This window comes from Lepidochelys kempii, chromosome 2, assembly GCF_965140265.1.
Source record: "Lepidochelys kempii isolate rLepKem1 chromosome 2, rLepKem1.hap2, whole genome shotgun sequence".
Classification (NCBI taxonomy): Eukaryota; Metazoa; Chordata; order Testudines; family Cheloniidae; genus Lepidochelys; species Lepidochelys kempii.
In genome coordinates this window covers 68,834,413-68,852,710 of record NC_133257.1, presented here as the reverse complement: position 1 = coordinate 68,852,710, position 18,298 = coordinate 68,834,413, and the positions used below count along the sequence as shown (strand labels likewise).

The 18,298-nt window shown below is 44.2% G+C and overlaps 1 protein-coding gene across 1 annotated transcript in view; it reads right to left on the bottom strand.

Moving 5' to 3' along the window:
• LOC140906701 (DGAT1/2-independent enzyme synthesizing storage lipids-like) overlaps window positions 1-18,053 on the bottom strand; it is a 65,513-nt gene extending 47,460 nt beyond the window's left edge. Inside the window, exons 1-2 of the mRNA XM_073331145.1 lie at window positions 17,974-18,053; window positions 10,690-11,079 (exon numbers count right to left, since the gene is read on the bottom strand). Of these exons, the coding sequence (XP_073187246.1) occupies window positions 10,690-11,005 (316 nt within the window). The 5' untranslated portion in view covers window positions 11,006-11,079; window positions 17,974-18,053. The remainder of the gene's footprint in view (window positions 1-10,689; window positions 11,080-17,973) is intronic.
• Between the last annotated feature and the right edge of the window lie 245 nt (window positions 18,054-18,298).

The window sequence follows — 18,298 nt, the reverse complement described above, 5'->3', positions numbered from 1 at the left end:
AAAAGGGAAGAAGAAGAACCCGGGGAACTACAGACCGATCAGCATCACCTAAGTCCCTGGAAAATCATGGAGCAGGTCCTCTAGGAAACCATTTTGAAGCACTTGGAGGAGAGGAAGGTGATCAGGAACAGTAAACATGGATTCACCAAGGGCAAGTCATGCCTGACCAACCTGATTGCCTTCTATGATGAGATAACTGCCTCTGTGGATATGGGGAAAGCAGTGGACGTGATATATCTTGACTTTAGCAAAGTTTTTGATACTGTCTCCCACAGTATTCTTGCCAGCAAGTTAAAAAAGCATGGATTGGATGAATGGACTATAAGGTGGATAGAAAGCTGGCTAAATTGTCGGGCTCAACGGGTAGTGATCAATGGCTTGATGTCTAGTTGGCAGCCGGTATCAAGCAGAGTGCCCTAGGGGTCAGTCCTGGGGCCAGTTTTGTTCAACATCTTTATTAATGATCTGGATGATGGGATGGATTGCACCCTCAGCAAGTTTGCAGATGACACTAAGCTGAGGGGAGAGGATAGGATCCAAAGTGACCTACACAAATTGGAGGACTGGGCCAAAAGAAATCTGATGAGGTTCAACAAGGACAAGTGTAGAGTCCTGCTCTTAGGACGGAAGAATCCCATGCACCACTACAGGCTGGGGACCGACTGGCTATGCAGCAGTTCTGCAGAAAAGAACCTGAGATTACAGTGGATGAGAAGCTGGATATGAGTCAGCAGTGTGCCCTTGTTGCCAAGAAGGCCAACGGCATATTGGGCTGCATTAGTAGGAGTATTACCAGCAGATTGAGGGATGTGATTATTTCCCTCTATTCGGCCATATCTGGAGTATTGCGTCCAGTTTTGGACCCCCCACTACAGATAAACTGTGGACAAATTGGAGAGAGTCCAGCAGAGGACAGTGAAAATGATCAGGGGGCTGGGGCACATGACTTATGAGGAGAGGCTGAGGGAACTGGGCTTGTTTAGTCTGCAGAAGAGAAGAGTGAGGGGGGATTTGATAGCAGCCTTCAACTACCTGAAGGGGGGTTCCAAAGAGGATGGAACTCAGCTATTCTCAGTGGTGGCAGATGACAGAACAAGGAACAATGGTCTCAAATTGCAGTGCGGGAGGTCTAGGTTGGATATTAGGAAACACTATTTCACTAGAAGGGTGGTGAAGCACTGGAATGCGTTACCTAGGGAGGTGGTGGAATCTCCATCCTTAGAGGTTTTTAAGGCCTGGCTTGACAAAGCCCTGGCTGGGATGATTTAGTTGGTGTTGGTCCTGCTTTGAGCAGGGGGTTGGACTAGATGACCTCGTGAGGTCTCTTCCAATCCTAATCTTCTGTGACTCTATGATTTTATTAATACAAAATAATATTTAAGGATTTAAATTACTAACAGAATAGACATACCACTTTAAATTTACAAAAAGTACATGTTTTAAAATATAGTAGGGCTGTCAAACGATTAAAAAAATCAATCGTGATTAATCTCAAGATTTAAAAAATCATGATGAATCACAGTTTTAATCACACAATTAAACAATAACAGAATACCATTTATTTATATATTTTTGAATGTTTTCTACATTTTAAAATATATTGATTTCAGTTACAACACAGAATACAAAGTGTACAGTGCTCACTTTCTATTTATTTTTTTGATAAATATTTGCACCATAAAAAACAAAATAAATAGTATTTTTCAATTCACCTAATATAAGTTCTGTAGTGCAATCTCTTTATTGTGAAAATAAAACTTAGAAATATAGATTTTTTTAACATAACTGCACTAAAAAATAAAATAGTATAAAACTTTAGAGCCAACAAGTCCTTCTTGTGGACCATGGTGTCAGAAGTCTTAAAAGACCAACACTCCACGTCGGAAACTACAGAACCTGAATCACAAAAAAGAAAATCAACTTTCTGTTGCTGACATCTGACTCAGATGATGAAAATGAACGTGTGTCAGTCCACACTGCTTTGGATCATTATTGAGCAGAACCCATCAACAGCTACAACAGTGCCATGTGAACGCCATCAGGTGACATTGTAAATAAGAAGCAGGCAGCATTATCTCCCATAAATGTAAACAAACATTTTTGTCTTAGCGATTGGCTGAACAAGACGTAAGACTGGGTGGACTTGTAGGCGCTAAAGTTTTACATTGTTTGTTTTTGAGTGCAGTTATGTAACAAAAAAAATCTACATGTGAAAGTTGCACTTTCACAATCAAGAGATTGCACTACAGGACTTGTATAAGGTGAATTGAAAAATACTATTTTTTGGCACATATTTACATTAAAAAGATAATAAAAATAATAATATAAAGTGAGCACTGTACACTTTGTCTTCTGTGTTGTAATTGAAATCAATATATATGAAAATGTAGAAAACATCCAAAAATATTTATAATAAATTTAAATTGGTATTCTATTGTAAAACAGTGCAATTAAAACTGTGATTAATTGCGATTACTTTTTTTTAATCAAGTTAATTTGTTCTGAGCTAATCGCTTGATTAATTAACTGCAATTAATTGACAGCCCTAAAATATAGTGATCAGTCAAGTATCTGCCAAAAGCTGGTTGGTTTAACAAAAGATGGCCTTTTAATAAAAGAAATACTCCAAGGGTGGGGATATTTTAAGGCTGTTTTCTTGAGACAGGAGGTTGCCTAATAAAGGAACACACTCTACGCCGGAAGTTTTGCTTGTTTTAACATACCAAGAGTAGGTTCAAAGTCCTGCATTTCTCCTGCAAAAGCAGACAGCACCTCAAGAGTTCTTTAAATATTTCAGTTCCCTTTTCTGCTGTAGGTGTTTTCTGCTGTAGGTGTTTGCAATGTTACAAACACTGCAGAAGAAATATACAACATTGAGCTGAGTTCCAGATGGGTATATGGAATAAGAAGTGATTTTTCAGCTATGTTAATTTACATTGTATTTGCATATATTTAGTTATTGGTTTAGAATCTCAACTATTCCCTTGGATTTGATAAATAAAAAAAAGCATCTCCGTTCATCCTAAAGTGCCATTCTAGTCCAAAAAAAACTATATAAAAATGGCAGCTTCTAACTCGTAAATTCAAAGTAGAAATAAGGAATAAGTGACTCAGGGGCTTTCCAGTCTGTTTATTAATAATCTAAGTGCTGGTCTATACACAAAGTTTAAATCAAAATAATTAAATCTGCTTCATTTCACACCTTTTGTTGTTTTCGTGCAAGTTCCTATGTGGATACCCTTATTCCAGAATAAGAGCATCCACACACAGATTTGCAACAAAAATAATAAAAGCCAAGTTTGATATTTTAGTGCAACTTTGTGTGTAAACCAGCCCTACATTTTCATTTACAAAAGAAAATATTCTGGCACTTATTGTTGCAAATAACATGACAAGTGTTATATTCCCAAATCTGTAGACAAACAACGTGAAGTAATAGGCATTAACTGTCAAAAGTCCAAATCCTGGCCCTAGCCACAACTATATATAAATAACATGGTAAATTTATAAGGAAGGTCCTCATAGATTGAGAAGTGAGGGGAAGAAATCATCCTTTCACCTCCATCAGATCTTCCTGAGGCAGCAAAGCTTCTCTTTAGCTGTTGCTGAAGCCTCAAGGTTGGAGTTATATTTCTCCAACTATGCCTACTCTGTGTGGGGTGGAATGATCTGTAGATCTTCATCGCAGCTGATATTCAGCCCTACTTCCCCAGTTACTGCTGTGTAGAAGCAAGTCCCTAATTGGCCCCCATGTCTTGCAAATGTTGCATGTTATTTCAACTACTCATACATATTGCCAGGTTCTAAGTAAACTGTGACCACTCAGATAAGAGACCTGAGTATCATATGGACAGCTCAATGAAAACCTCCGTTCAAAGCTCAATAGTGAAAAAAGAAAATGTTAGGCTGCATAAAGAATAAATAGAAAATTATACTGAGAATATTATAATTCCATTGTAGATCAATGGTACATTCACCTAAAATACTATGTTCAAATTTGGTCGTCCTAACAAAAGAGGATATACCAGAGAGAGAAAAGATCCAGAAATAGATGGCAAAAGTATCTGAAGACCTAAAAAAAAACCTACTTCTTAACCCCTCCTCCATGAAGAAGAGACTGAATTGTATAATAGGGTACACAACAAAGATATACAAAATAATTAATTGTATAGGGAAGGTAAATCTTCTATTTACCTTTTCAAAGAGACAGACAGTGAAACTGAAAATAGACATTTTTTAAAGACTGTGCATAATTAGCCTATGGAATTCACTGGAAGAGAATTCTGATCAAGAGCTTAATAGGAATAAAAAATATTGGACATGTGTCACGGTTCCTTCCCCACTCTGAACTCTAGGGTACAGATGTGAGGACCTGCATGAAAGACCCCCCTAAGCTTATTCTTACCAGCTTAAGTGAAAAGCTGCCACCACCAAAGTGTTACATAAAGAACAGGGGAAGTGCCCACTTGGAAACGTCTCCCCACAGAATATCCCCCCCAAGCCCTACACCCCCTTTCCTGGGGAAGGCTTGATAAAAATCCTCACCAATTTGCATAGGTGAACACACACCCAAAGCCTTGGATCTTAAGAACAATGAAAAAAAACAATCAGGTTCTTAAAAGAAGAATTTTAATTAAAGAAAAAGTAAAAGAATCACCTCTGTAAAATCAGGACGGTAAATACCTTACACGGTAATCAGTTTCAAAACATAGAGACTCCCTCTAGGCAAAACCTTAAGTTACAAAAAGATACAAAAACAGGAATATACATTCCATTCAGCACAACTTATTTTATCAGCCATTTAAACAAAACAGAATCGAACGCATCTCTAACTAGATTGCTTACTGACTTTTTACTAGGAGTTCTGACCTGCATTCCTGCTCTGGTTCCAGCTAAAAAACATCACACAGACAGAGCCTTTGTTTCCCCTCCATCCAGCTTTGAAAGTATCTTGTCTCCTCATTGGTCATTTTGGTCAGGTGCCAGTGAGGTTATCTTAGCTTCTTAACCCTTTACAGGTGAAAGGGTTTTGCCTCTGGCCAGGAGAGATTTAAAGGTGTTTACCCTTCCCTTTATATTTATGACAACATGCATCTGCATAAAGAGAACAGCTTACAGTATTATTATACAAGATAGTTTATTATTCCCCAGTAAGGGATATAGACCGATATATACTTAAGGGAATAAGGCAACCATTAACTGATGATCTTAGGAAGAAGTTTTCCCTCTGGGCAGGTTATTTCATAATTATCCATTATAGCACCTTCCTCTGAAACAATTGGTAGTTGCCCCTATCAGAGATGGGCTACTGGATTAGATAAGTAATTAGATATGGCAGTTCCACTTCTTATCCACTACATAGGTTCCCCAAACCTACCCCACCATTGAGAAGCTGAAGTACATTCCGCAACAAAGGTCTTAGACAGTCGTGGGTTGGGTGACATTCAAGGCCAAAGGAATGAAACACTTTTGCCTCTCGCTTCTGTGTGTCTGAGTTTTACCCTTCATAACTAATGTATGTCTGGAAATTCTGGGACGCTTCAGCTCTCCCCTCTTATCCACTCCAAATTTTGTGCACTGTGGCGACAAGTAGGATAAATAGTCTCACCAAACTATACAGGAGATGTATTATTAACAACTCCATTTCAGATGTGATGCACTGGCCTTTTGTGCTGCCACATTGTATCGCAAACTTACATCCAAAATACGTTGCCTACTTTCACTCTGTCATAAATATAAAGGGAAGGGTAAACCCCTTTGAAATCCCTCCTGGCCAGGGGAAAGCTCCTCTCACCTGTAAAGGGTTAAGATGCTAAAGGTAACGTCGCTGGCACCTGACCAAAATGACCAATGAGGAGACAAGATACTTTCAAAAGCTGGGAGGAGGGAGAGAAACAAAGGGTCTGTGTGTCTGTCTATATTCTGTCTTGGCCGGGGATAGACCAGGAATGGAGTCTTAGACCTTTTAGTAAGTAATCTAGCTAGGTACGTGTTAGATTATGATTTCTTTAAATGGCTGAGAAAAGAACTGTGCTGAATAGAATAACTATTTCTGTCTGTGTATCTTTTTTGTAACTTAAGTTTTTGCCTAGAGGGGTTCTCTATGTTTTTGAATCTAATTACCCCGTAAGGTATCTACCATCCTGATTTTACAGGGGGGATTTCTTTATTTCTATTTACTTCTATTTTTATTAAAAGTCTTCTTGTAAGAAAACTGAATGCTTTTTCATTGTTCTCAGATCCAAGGGTTTGGGTCTGTAGTCACCTATGCAAATTGGTGAGGCTTTTTATCCAACATTTCCCAGGAAAGGGGGGGTGCAAGTGTTGGGAGGATTGTTCATTGTTCTTAAGATCCAAGGGTCTGGGTCTGTAGTCACCTAAGCAAATTGGTGAGGCTTTTTACCAAACCTTGTCCAGGAAGTGGGGTGCAAGGTTCTGGGAAGTATTTTGGGGGGAAAGACGCGTCCAAACAGCTCTTCCCCAGTAACCAGTATTAGTTTGGTGGTGGTAGTGGCCAATCCAAGACAAAGGGTGGAATACTACCTTGGGAAAACTACCTTGGGGAAGTTTTGACCTAAGCTGGTAAAGATAAGCTTAGGAGGTTTTTCATGCAGGTCTCCACATCTGTACCCTAGAGTTCAGAGTGGGGGAGGAACCTTGACACACTCCCAAGCAGGGTCAAGTGTATTTCACGCCTGGAGAATCTGATGCAGAATTTACTCCTCTGCACACAATTCTGCTCCAGAATCCCAGCACTCTCTTTTTTTAAATTGTTTCTAACCTATATGGTTGCAGAGAAAACCTTGAAAATTTGAAGTGAGTAAATCAATGCAGTAATGTCTTCAAGAGTCTACAGAGAGTCTGAAACAATACCTGTAAGAGGTGTAAACTGCTCTGCTCATCTCAATCAGGACCCCATGAACTCTGCCTCCTTCCCTCCCCATGAGAGCCAAGGACTGCTGCCTCAGTGCCAGGGACTGGACTAGATGACTTCTTGAGGTCCCTTCCAGCTCTACATCTGTATGATTCTAGGATTCTGAGTGAAAGGAGCCAGAAGTGTGAGCTGGGCTGCCAAGGCATTGCAGCCAAGATCCAATGAAGCCAGCTTCATGCTCCACTTTCATGAGCGTGGACGTTCTGACTCAGGCCACCTTGACAACATCATAGGAGCCAAAGTGTGTGTGTGTGTGTGTGTGTGTGTGTGTGTGTGTGTGTGTGTGTGTGTACGTACAGGGGGAACGGACAGGAGACATGGAAAATGAAGAGTATTTCCTAGCAATAATACGTTAACATTGGAACAGAATTTAGGGGTTGTTCCCTTCAGAATTTAGTTCCATTGCACATACTGTAGAATTTCAAAATGTTTACCTGAGCACCCACGGAGTCAGCGCCTATGTCTACTACATAAACTTCATCTACTATGCTTGTAATTCCAATTTCAACAAAAAACTCACAATCCATCACGTGTCTGGCAATTCTAAAATTTATAAGACCACACCAGTACTTATGTTCCTTCTCTACAGTACACTTTTTCTTTGAAAATTTCCCACCATTGGTACTATAGGTGAAGCCACATCAGAGATAAGAACAGTGAGACATTTTTACATAAAAGCAAGTGTAGACAGCCCAGGAGTAAAACAGCATCAGCTGTCAAGAGCTCATTACTACCAACTTGGGCTGCATAAGAACCAATAGCTCAGAGCAGTGTTTCCCAACAGGTGTGCTGTGGAATTTTTTGAAAAACTACACATGAGAACAAAAATATCTTCCCTTGTATTTTAGTGTCTGTCATAAATATAAAGGGAAGGGTAAACCCCTTTGAAATCCCTCCTGGCCAGGGGAAAGCTCCTCTCACCTGTAAAGGGTTAAGAAGCTAAAGGTAACCTCGCTGGCACCTGACCAAAATGACCAATGAGGAGACAAGATACTTTCAAAAGCTGGGAGGAGGGAGAGAAACAAAGGGTCTGTGTCTGTCTGTATGCTGTTTTCTGCCAGGGATAGACCAGGAATGGAGCCTTAGAACTTTTAGTAAGTAATCTAGCTAGGTATGTGTTAGATTATGATTTCTTTAAATGGCTGAGAAAAGAATTGTGCTGAATAGAATAACTATTTCTGTCTGTGTATCTTTTTTGTAACTTAAGGTTTTGCCTAGAGGGGTTCTCTATGTTTTTGAATCTAATTACCCTGTAAGATATCTACCATCCTGATTTTACAGGGGGGATTTCTTTATTTCTATTTACTTCTATTTTTATTAAAAGTCGTCTTGTAAGAAAACTGAATGCTTTTTCATTGTTCTCAGATCCAAAGGTTTGGGTCTGTGGTCACCTATGCAAATTGGTGAGGCTTTTATTCCAACATTTCCCAGGAAAGGGGGGGTGCAAGTGTTGGGAGGATTGTTCATTGTTCTTAAGATCCAAGGGTCTGGGTCTGTAGTCACCTAGGCAAATTGGTGAGGCTTTTTACCAAACCTTGTCCAGGAAGTGGGGTGCAAGGTTTTGGGAAGTATTTTGGGGGGAAGGACGCGTCCAAACAGCTCTTCCCCAGTAACCAGTATTAGTTTGGTGGTGGTAGTGGCCGGTCCAAGGACAACGGGTGGAATATTTTGTACCTTGGGGAAGTTTTGACCTAAGCTGGTAAAGATAAGCTTAGGAGGTTTTTCATGCAGGTCCCCACATCTGTACCCTAGAGTTCAGAGTGGGGGAGGAACCTTGACAGTGTCAGAGCCAGATCGCATTCTGTACTTTTGCTTTCCAGAGCAAGGCCCCTTTTAAATATTATGCATGCGTCACATTCCATTCCCCAAACCAAGGTTAAGATAGCAAATTTGAGTCCTGTGGAGTGGGGGAAGGAGAGAGGGAAGGAATGGGGGGAAAGCCACCTTCTGCCTGGCTATCTTCCTCATTGCTTCACCGCCTCCATGGGCAGAGCAACCAATCAGAACTCAATCTCCCTCTCCCCACCCCCATATCCTGTGTGAGCAATGGGTTGGGTCCTCTGCTCCTCCCCGCTGCAGCCGGGAAGTGGAGCGGGACCCTAGTGCAACCCCCCACCAATGGGAGGTGGGGAAGAACCCTAGGAGAAGCAGAGGTGAGGCAAGGGGTATGGGTAGTGCGTAACAGAGGCTGAGGGAAGCTAAGCCTCCCCAAACCTCACACCACTGGGTGGGGGGGAGGGAGGGCAGAAGCAGATTACCCATGGGCCCCGGGGCCCATGCCCAGGGACCCTGGCCAGTTTGGAGCCCCTGGAAAAATCTCCCCACACCACAGCCCCTGGGCTGGAGGAGCTCTTGCTCCCTGCTGCAGCCCAGGGCCGCAGTGGGGGCACAGAGCTTTTCCAGTCTTAGGGCTGTAGCTGGGGTGTGGGGGGCAGAGGTAGAAAGGAACAAGTTGCGGGTGGGGCCTCAGGGGAAAGAAGCAGAGTGGTGGCAGAATGGGGTAGGGTCATGAGGGAAGGTGCGGAGGGGCCATGGGGGGGGCCACATGTGGAAGGAGTGGGGCCTCGGCTGAAAGAGGCGGGGAAGGGGCTAGCCTCCCCAAGGGGAAGCTTCAATTGCCGCCCATGGTGGGGGGGATGGAATTAGTGGGGGCTGAGGGGAGCTGGAGAGGCAGAACGGTGGGGGCTGGGTGGGGTGTGGCAGAATTGGGGTGAGGTGGGGGCTGAACTGGTGGAGGGTGAAGACAGAACTGATGGGGGCTGGGCGCAGAACTGATTTGGAAACTACAGACTGTGACAAGGGTGGTAAACAGCTTAAACCGAGGCGGTAAGAAGGGAGGCTCATTTGGAGACTATATGATGGTGTTCCTCAAAATAATTCAAGGTATGTTGCAGAAGAGAAAAGGTTGGGAACCACTGGGCTAGAGCTGAAAACCTACATCATTCGTATTATCTTTGATGGCTCAAAATGCCTCGGAAATATCAACCAATTCTCATAGCTATCAGTGAACCCCATTTGAGTGTAACTATAGTTCAGCCCCAAAATGTTCAGAATACCAATTTTTAATAATAAAATGATAGCACCTCACAATACACAATAAAAAATGATTGTTAACAGCATTTTAAAGACCCCTTTCAAAAATATTCATAAACTATCTTTTGCTTCAGCCTGAAAACTGAAATTTGTTTCCTAACTGAATTTTCCTCCTTCTTTCATTGCTGAGCTATTGGAATATTTTTTTTACTCCCCTATAAAATTTGCTTTGAAAAAGGAATGCACAAAAAAAGTACATGGAATGGAATTTTTAAACAGATAAAAGAAAGGGTAGGTCAAACTTTGGTCCTATCAGTCTTCAAAATGTTCATATAGCAGGGGTTCCCAAACTTGGTTCATGGCTTGTTCAGGGTAAGCCCCTGGCAGGTCACAAGATGCTTTGTTTACCTGAGCATCTGCAGATATGGCCGCTCGCAGCTCCCAGTGGCCGCAATTCGCCATTCCCAGCCAATGGGAGCTGCGGGAAGCGGCGCGGGCCAACGCAGCACTTCCCGCAGCTCCCATTGACTGGGAACGGCAAACTGTGGCCACTGGGAGCTGTGAGCGGCCGTACCTGCAGACGCTCAGGTAAATAAAGCGTCTCGCGGTCTGCCAGGGGCTTACCCTGAACAAGCCATGAACGATGTTTAGGAACCCCTGCCATGTAGTCACCTGTTGCAGTAATACATATTTAGTGTTTAAAGGGGAAAAAAATCTCTTACCGTGCCATAGCTTTCCATACATACTAATTATGCGTGACACCATTAGCCTTCCATTGTCCCATAGTTTATTGGAAAAATCATCATCTAGGCCGTTCTTTCTCTTGTAAATGTGAAGGCAAATATTACAAAAGATGCAAACGATAAACCAGAGTAAATAAGGAAAAAATAATATTGTGAGTGACACACACAAGAAGGAGCCCATATAGTTTAGATAGTGGTAGTCCAGACCAATCCATTCTTTTAATACGTAAATCAGCCAGGTTGAGTTGATCACAGATTCCTGCCCTGAAGTATAGGATTCACTTTTACTTATCATCTTCTGTTTAAAAAAGAATTAGACAAACTGAGTCAAGCTCTCTTCGTAGTCAAAGCAGCTTCTTAACTTTGCCCCTAGAAAGAGAGAACACACTGTGTCATTTATTCCTACTACTACCACCATGCTTTCATTGTATGTAATTAATTTCATTGTATCGTGCCCTTTTGCTATGTTGCTTCTAAGCAGCTGTTGCTGTTATGGGGAGTGTTGACAATTTATAGTAGGAAACGTGTTTCCTGGGGAAATGTTGCGCTTACAAGGTGTTGCTGCAAACAAGCATCTACTGTATCCTGTTTTTCTCATGTGAAGTAGGACTTTGACATATGGTTATGGATACACACACAACTATTTTTAAACACATTGTAGTAGTGCCAGAAGAGCATCAGCAGAAGAGGGGACGGACAGCAGCAGAGGAATCCCTGACCAGTGATGGACTGAAGTGTAGTGAAATACCTGTGCAATGGGGCTAGGGGCAACACTGATGGAGATTCGGTGTTGATCAGAGAGGGAGAACTGAAATTGATAGATCAGAGAAGAAAGAGTTTTTATCCAGAACAAGATTTAATGAGTGGCCATCGTGGTGAGTGAAGGAGCTTTCTAGGGATGAAGATCAACTGCAGAGGGGAGGATGAGGAAATGAAGCTGAGGAGGCAGCAACTAATGGGTCAGAAGAGACATCAATGTGGAAGATTAAATCCAAGAGTGTGAAAGAGGAGGACTGTGAGTAGAGGCAGAAGGAAAACTAAGAATCATAGAGGAACATGGAATGGTCAAGGTAACAAAATAAGGAAGGAACTTGCTCCTTCCTAGATGATCTTCTCCCCACTTGCTTCTCTCCCTTCCACCAGAAGCCATTATGAAACCTTAATTATAGTGCTTGGTCCTGCTATAATGAAATGAAATAAATAATGGTCAGTACAGCCATCTTTGAGTCTTGCTTAACATACCAACGTTTAGTGGTGTGCCTTTGTTCTATAATTGTTTTATATAAGGTTTCAGAGTAACAGCCGTGTTAGTCTGTATTCGCAAAAAGAAAAGGAGTACTTGTGGCACCTTAGAGACTAACCAATTTATTTGAGCATGAGCTTTCGTGAGCTGTGGCTGTGAGAAAGCTCACGAAAGCTCATGCTCAAATAAATTGGTTAGTCTCTAAGGTGCCACAAGTACTCCTTTTCTTTTTGTTTTACATAATATTTCTTAACCTCACCAGTATTGCGAGGACTGATTAGCAAATTTTTGCGACGGACTTTGATATGAAGTTCTACTTAAAAAAAACGACATTATGCTCTGTATAATAGTAATATCTATCTGTATAATAGTAATTATAAAACTAAAAGGAGGCTAATTTGCCAGGTACTTTGCCCGTCTTCTCCTGTGTCAGCAAAATTCAATACACTTGTAACAAACAAGAATAGAACAAATAACAAGGTGGCTTGCAGTTGCATTGCGAGAATACACCTACAATTGTGGAGACAGATTAGAACCCCAGAGGTTTATGGTTCATTAAAGGTGGGACTGGTAGCACCCAGGTTGCCTGACACTCACCCTTGTAAGAGTCTGTTTCAGCTATTTATAATTTTGCCAGACTTTAACTTTGTGGGCTGAAATTTTCCATGCCAGAAAATATGGAACTGGGGAAGAGATAGGTTGGAGAGGACAGGGCAGAAAGGGTCACACCTTGGGGAATGGGCAGAAGAATCTGTGCCCACTAGAGTGAAATCCAAGATTTCTGAGTCCCACCATTCACAGTCCCAAAATGTCTGTGAAACCCATTAGCAAGTGTCCCATTCTGCTCTGGTGCTGGTCCACATAGCAGACACTGATTATCATCCTCTATCAGTTAGTCCATTAGCTCAAAATGGCAGAGGTCTGCGTGGTGGATCTAAGGGTACGTCTATACTTGTAGCTAGGGGTGCGATTTCCAACTCACGTAGACATACTCACACTAGCTCTCGTCAAGCTAGCGTGCTAAAAATAGTAGTATAGCCACTGTCGCGCAGGCAGCAGCAAACAGCTAGCTGCCCAGAGTACAAACCCTCCTGGACCCTGTGGGTATGTGCTCAGGATGACTAACTCATGCCACCAATAGCCTCTGCCCATGCTATCAGGACTACTAGGGTGGCCAACTTTCTAATTTGTGAAAAATGGACACTGAGTGCCGGAACCTCTCCCGCCCCCTACTCCGCCTCTTCCCTCCCTGAAGCCCCACCCGTGCTCTGACTCTTCCCTCCTAAGGCCCTGCCCACTCTGTTTCTTCCCCCTAAAGCCCTCCCCCTGCTCCACCTCTTCACCCCCATCGCTTGCTGCTCTCTCCACCTCCCTCCCCCTACCAGCTGAGCAGGGATTTAGGGGTGGAGGGGTGACTGGGGCAGGACGTTCAAGGGAGAGCCTTGCTCTGGGGTAAGTGATTGGGGCAGCACAGGGGATGGAGAGCCACACTTGGGGGTGGAGGGGTGACTGGGGCAGGACAGGGGAGGAAGAGCCACACTCTGGGGGTGGGGGTGAGGGTGTCTGGGGCAGGATGGGGAAGGGAGAGCCGTGCTCTGAGGGGTGACTGGGGTAGGATGGGGGAGGAATGCTCCAGGGATGGGGGTGCGCTCCAGGGATGGGGGTGACTGGGGCAGGGAGAGCCGTGCTCTGGGGGGTGACTGGGGCAGGATGCGGAAGGGAGAGCCATGCTCTGGGGGATAACTGGGGCAGGACTGGGGAGGGAGAGCCACGCTCCAGGGGTGAGGGGTGACTGGGGCAGGACTGGGGAGGGAGAGCCACGCTCCAGGGGTGAGGGGTGACTGGGGCAGGACTGGGAAGGGAGAGCCACGCTCCAGGGGTGAGGGGTGACTGGGGCAGGACTGGGGAGGGAGAGCCACGCTCCAGGGGTGGGGGGTGACTGGGGCAGGACGGGGGAGGAAGAGCCGCGCTCCAGGGGTGGGGGGGTGACTGGGGCAGGACGGGGGAGGAAGAGCCGCGCTCCAGGGGTGAGGGATGACTGGGGCAGGACGGGGGAGGAAGAGCCGCGCTTGAGGGGTGACTGGGGCAGGACTGGGGAGGGAGAGCCGCACTCTGGAGGTGGGGAATGACTGGGGTAAGACGGGGGAGGGAGAGCTACGCGCCAGAGGTGGTGGGGGATGACTGGGGCAGGATGGAGGAGCCACGCTCCGGGGGTGGAGGGGTGACTAGGTCAGGACAGGGACCAGCACAAATGAGGCTGAGAAGGAGGTCTGGGTAGTAAACCCAGTCACTGGCCCACTCCTCAAACGCCGCATGCTTCAGGCTGGCCCCCGAGAGCGCTGGCCGCCATACCTCTCTGCGCCAGAGCCGGCAGTTCCTGAATGCTCTTCCAGCTCCAGCAGCAGCTGCTCTTCCCACCCTCCTGGTGGCAGAATGGAAGCCAATTGTGGACAGTTACTCAAGTGACCAGACTTTTAGTGTCCAGTGAGTAGTACTCACCGGACACTGTTGGGTCCCCTTTTCAACAGACTTGCTGGTCAAAAACGGGACACCTGGCAACCCTAATGACTATACTACTATCTTTAGTGCACTAGCTCAAAGAAAACTAGTGGTAGTATATCTGCACAAGCTGGGAATTAGATCCTGTTCTTACAACTACTGTACCCACCTGCTGAAGTGAAGAAACAGATTGACGGAGCCAGAAGAGTACCCAGAAGTTACCTACTACAGGACAGGCCCAACAAAGAAAATAACAGAACGCCACGAGCCGTCACCTTCAGCCCCCAACTAAAACCTCTCCATCGCATCATCAAGGATCTACAATCTATCCTGAAGGACGACCCATCACTCTCACAGATCTTGGGAGACAGGCCAGTCCTTGCTTACAGACAGCCCCCCAACCTGAAGCAAATACTCACCAGCAACCACACACCACACAACAAAAACGCTAACCCAGGAACCTATCCTTGCAACAAAGATGGTTGCCAACTGTGTCCACATATCTATTCAGGGGACACCATCATAGGGCCTAACCACATCAGTCACACTATCAGAGGCTCGTTCACCTGCACATCTACCAATGTGATATATGCCATCATGTGCCAGCAATGCCCCTCTGCCATGTACATTGGTCAAACTGGACAGTCTCTACGTAAAAGAATAAATGGACACAAATCAGACGTCAAGAATTATAACATTCAAAAACCAGACAGAGAACACTTCAATCTCTTTGGTCACTCGATTACAGACCTAAAAGTGGCAATTCTTCAACAAAAAAACTTCAAAAACAGACTCCAACGAGAGACTGCTGAATTGGAATTAATTTGCAAACTGGATACAATTAACTTAGGCTTGAATAAAGACTGGGAGTGGATGGATCATTACACAAAGTAAAACTATTTCCCCTTGTTTATTTCCCCTCCTACTGTTCTTGTAAAGTGCTGGAAATGGCCCACTTTGATTATCACTACAAAAGGTTCCCCTCCCCCATGACCCCCCGCTCTCCTGCTGGTAATAGCTCACCTTTCCTGATCACTCTTGTTACAGTCTGTATGGTAACACCCATTTTTTCATGTTCTCTGTGTATATAAAATCTCTCCACTATATTTTCCACTGTATGCATCCAATGAAGTGAGCTGTAGCTCATGAAAGCTTATGCTTTAATAAATTTGTTAGTCTCTAAGGTGCCACAAGTATTCCTTTTCTAGCTCCAAGAGTAGATGTAACCTGTAGGTTGCAACCCTGCTGATGACTCATGTGGGCATTAGTACGATGCCACATGCACGAACTATTAAAAGAACAATATTAAGGTTACAAATTCAACCACTCAAAAGTAAGGAAATGCCAGAATTAAGGTGCCTGTGTCACCTTAATTCAGCCCCTTTGTGTATATGCATTATGGTGCAGTCTTTAGTTACATGACCATATGCAATTTTTTTCCATAAGTCACCTGCCTCATTCAGTGAATAGGATAGACCTGTTCTGAGGATGAATCAGGGTGTCTCAAATTGACATCCCAAAATTAATGGAATTTTTTACCTTAATCTCTCTGGGCCTCAGTTCTCCATCTTTAGAATGGGGATAATACTATGCCCTCATCTCACAGGGATGTTGTGAAAATTAACATTTGTGAAGCACTCATATACTATAGTGTTGAACACCACAGATAAACCCATGAGGAAATTAATCATTCTGTCTTCTGAGTAGTGTTTGAATAGTGTGCAGTAAATAAGGCATGGGGCACACACTGAACAATAATGATAAAATAAAATATTGAACAGCTGCCCATTAAGTGAGAATCACCCATCCTCTGTGCTGAATGAGGTAGGGGTCCTGAGGAAAAAAAGTATGTGATCATGTAATTAAAGACTTTATCATAATGTATACACACAAGGAGGCCAAACTAAGTTTGCATAAGAAACCTTAATTCTAGCATTTCCTAACTTTTGAATGCTTGATTTATCATCTTTAATAATGTTCTTTTAACATGATATTAAACATTTCTTGCTCTTTTTTAAAAAAAATGTTTACAATCTAATGCAGTGCAAAACCTCAGATATTTGAAGAGGGGAAAAGAAGAGATTCCAGAATTGAAAGGATTGTGTTATACAAGTCTTTTCAAGATCAAGTCTTAAGAATGTTTTTATTTTTTTGTACTGAGTGGTTCCATTGACTTCAGCCTCTGTGTGCTATATTATTAAAACCAGTAAAATAATAAAGTAAATACACAATTATTAAGCCATTTGGTATTTTGGGTCAGTTATCTTTAATAATCTCATCTGAGGAAATATTACCAAAATTAAGACTACAGGAAAGCTAAGATTCAATGCTCAGAAGCTTCTACAAATGCTGAGGCTGATGAATGAAAGATAAATAAGCCAAATAAACCACAACCAACTGATATGAAACTGCAACTCCCACAACTCTTAAATTGGGAACCTGCCATTATATCTGACAAATATCCTTAAATGGACACTGTCAACATTAAATCAATTTTTAAGAGTTTGAAATAGTTTCAGCTCTCAGATGTGCCCCATACCAGTTTTTGTGCGTTTACAATCACAGTTTACTATTATAGTTTTCTCTCTCCCATCTTGCTCCGTAAAAAAACAAAACAAGGAAACCTGACTAGCTGTGTAAGGGAGCTGATGACACTGTCTATCCACAGAGTGCAATCACAGGAACTACCAGATTGACCCGTGTTGCATCTGGTCCTGTGGTTTGTCTCCAACACTAGCCAACTACAAGATGCTTCAAGGAAGATGCAAGAAACGCTGAAGTGGGCATTTACGAAATACCTGCTCCTATTCTGTTCTCTTTATACTCTACACAGAAAACCCATCAATTAGAAATTAGTTAATCCCTGAAGACTAAGAGTTGATCACTTCCATTTTTCTTAAGTATTACCTACATTTACTGCAGATGTTCTCTGAATCCACATGAATGTCAAACTATTTTTTATCCTGCTAAACTCTTGCCCTAAATGATATATTGTGGCAAAGAGTTTGCACGTGCTAATTATGCATTAGGTAAAAGATCCTTTTGTTCGTTTCAAACGTGAGCCTTTTAATTTCCTTGAAAAATCCCACTGTTGCCTTATGAGAGAGGATAGGGTTGAGAGAAGCAAACTATCGCCTCTTTAGCCTCCATCTCTAAACAGTCCCAATCTTCCCAACCTCTCTTCCTACACAAGCTTCCCCTGCTTCTCAGCGTCAGTTTTGTTTGTTGCCCCTGGCTCAGCCCCCCCCTCTGTCAAATGCACAAACTAAACTAAAGGAACTGCTGTAGCCGCGCGAGCCGCACCACGGCGCAGGGCACAAGGCGGAGGGAGGCGGCCGCGCAGGGCAGAGGCTGCGCCGCAGCCCGGGGACCGGGAACCCCGCGGCTGCTGCGCGGGCCGCTGTCACGCGGCGCTGGGCGCGCTCGCCTCAGGGGAGCAGCCGCCGCGTGGAGCCCGCCCGTCCCCACACGCGTCCCCCGGGACCGAGAGTCCCCCGCGCTCAAGGATTCCTGCAGCTCACCTGGCTCCGGCTCTGAGCTCCGCGCTCCGCTTTGTCTCCAGCGCCGCTGGGTCCCGGCCAGGGTTAGCAGGGCGCGGGGCGGCACCCGGCAGAAGGGCTGGTGCCAGTTTCGGGAGCTTGTGAAAATCGCCCGGAGGCACAAGCGGGAGCCCGCCCTACCGCGGGCCCTGCCCTCCTAGGCCTTGGGAGCGAGTGCTTACCCCCCGCCCCTCCCCCCATGAACCGGACAGGGGCCTGAGCCCTCCCCACAGCATGAACCGAGAAAGAGGCCGGAGCCCCAGGGAACCCCCTGACCTCTGCCTCTCGCATGAACTGGGAAAGGGCC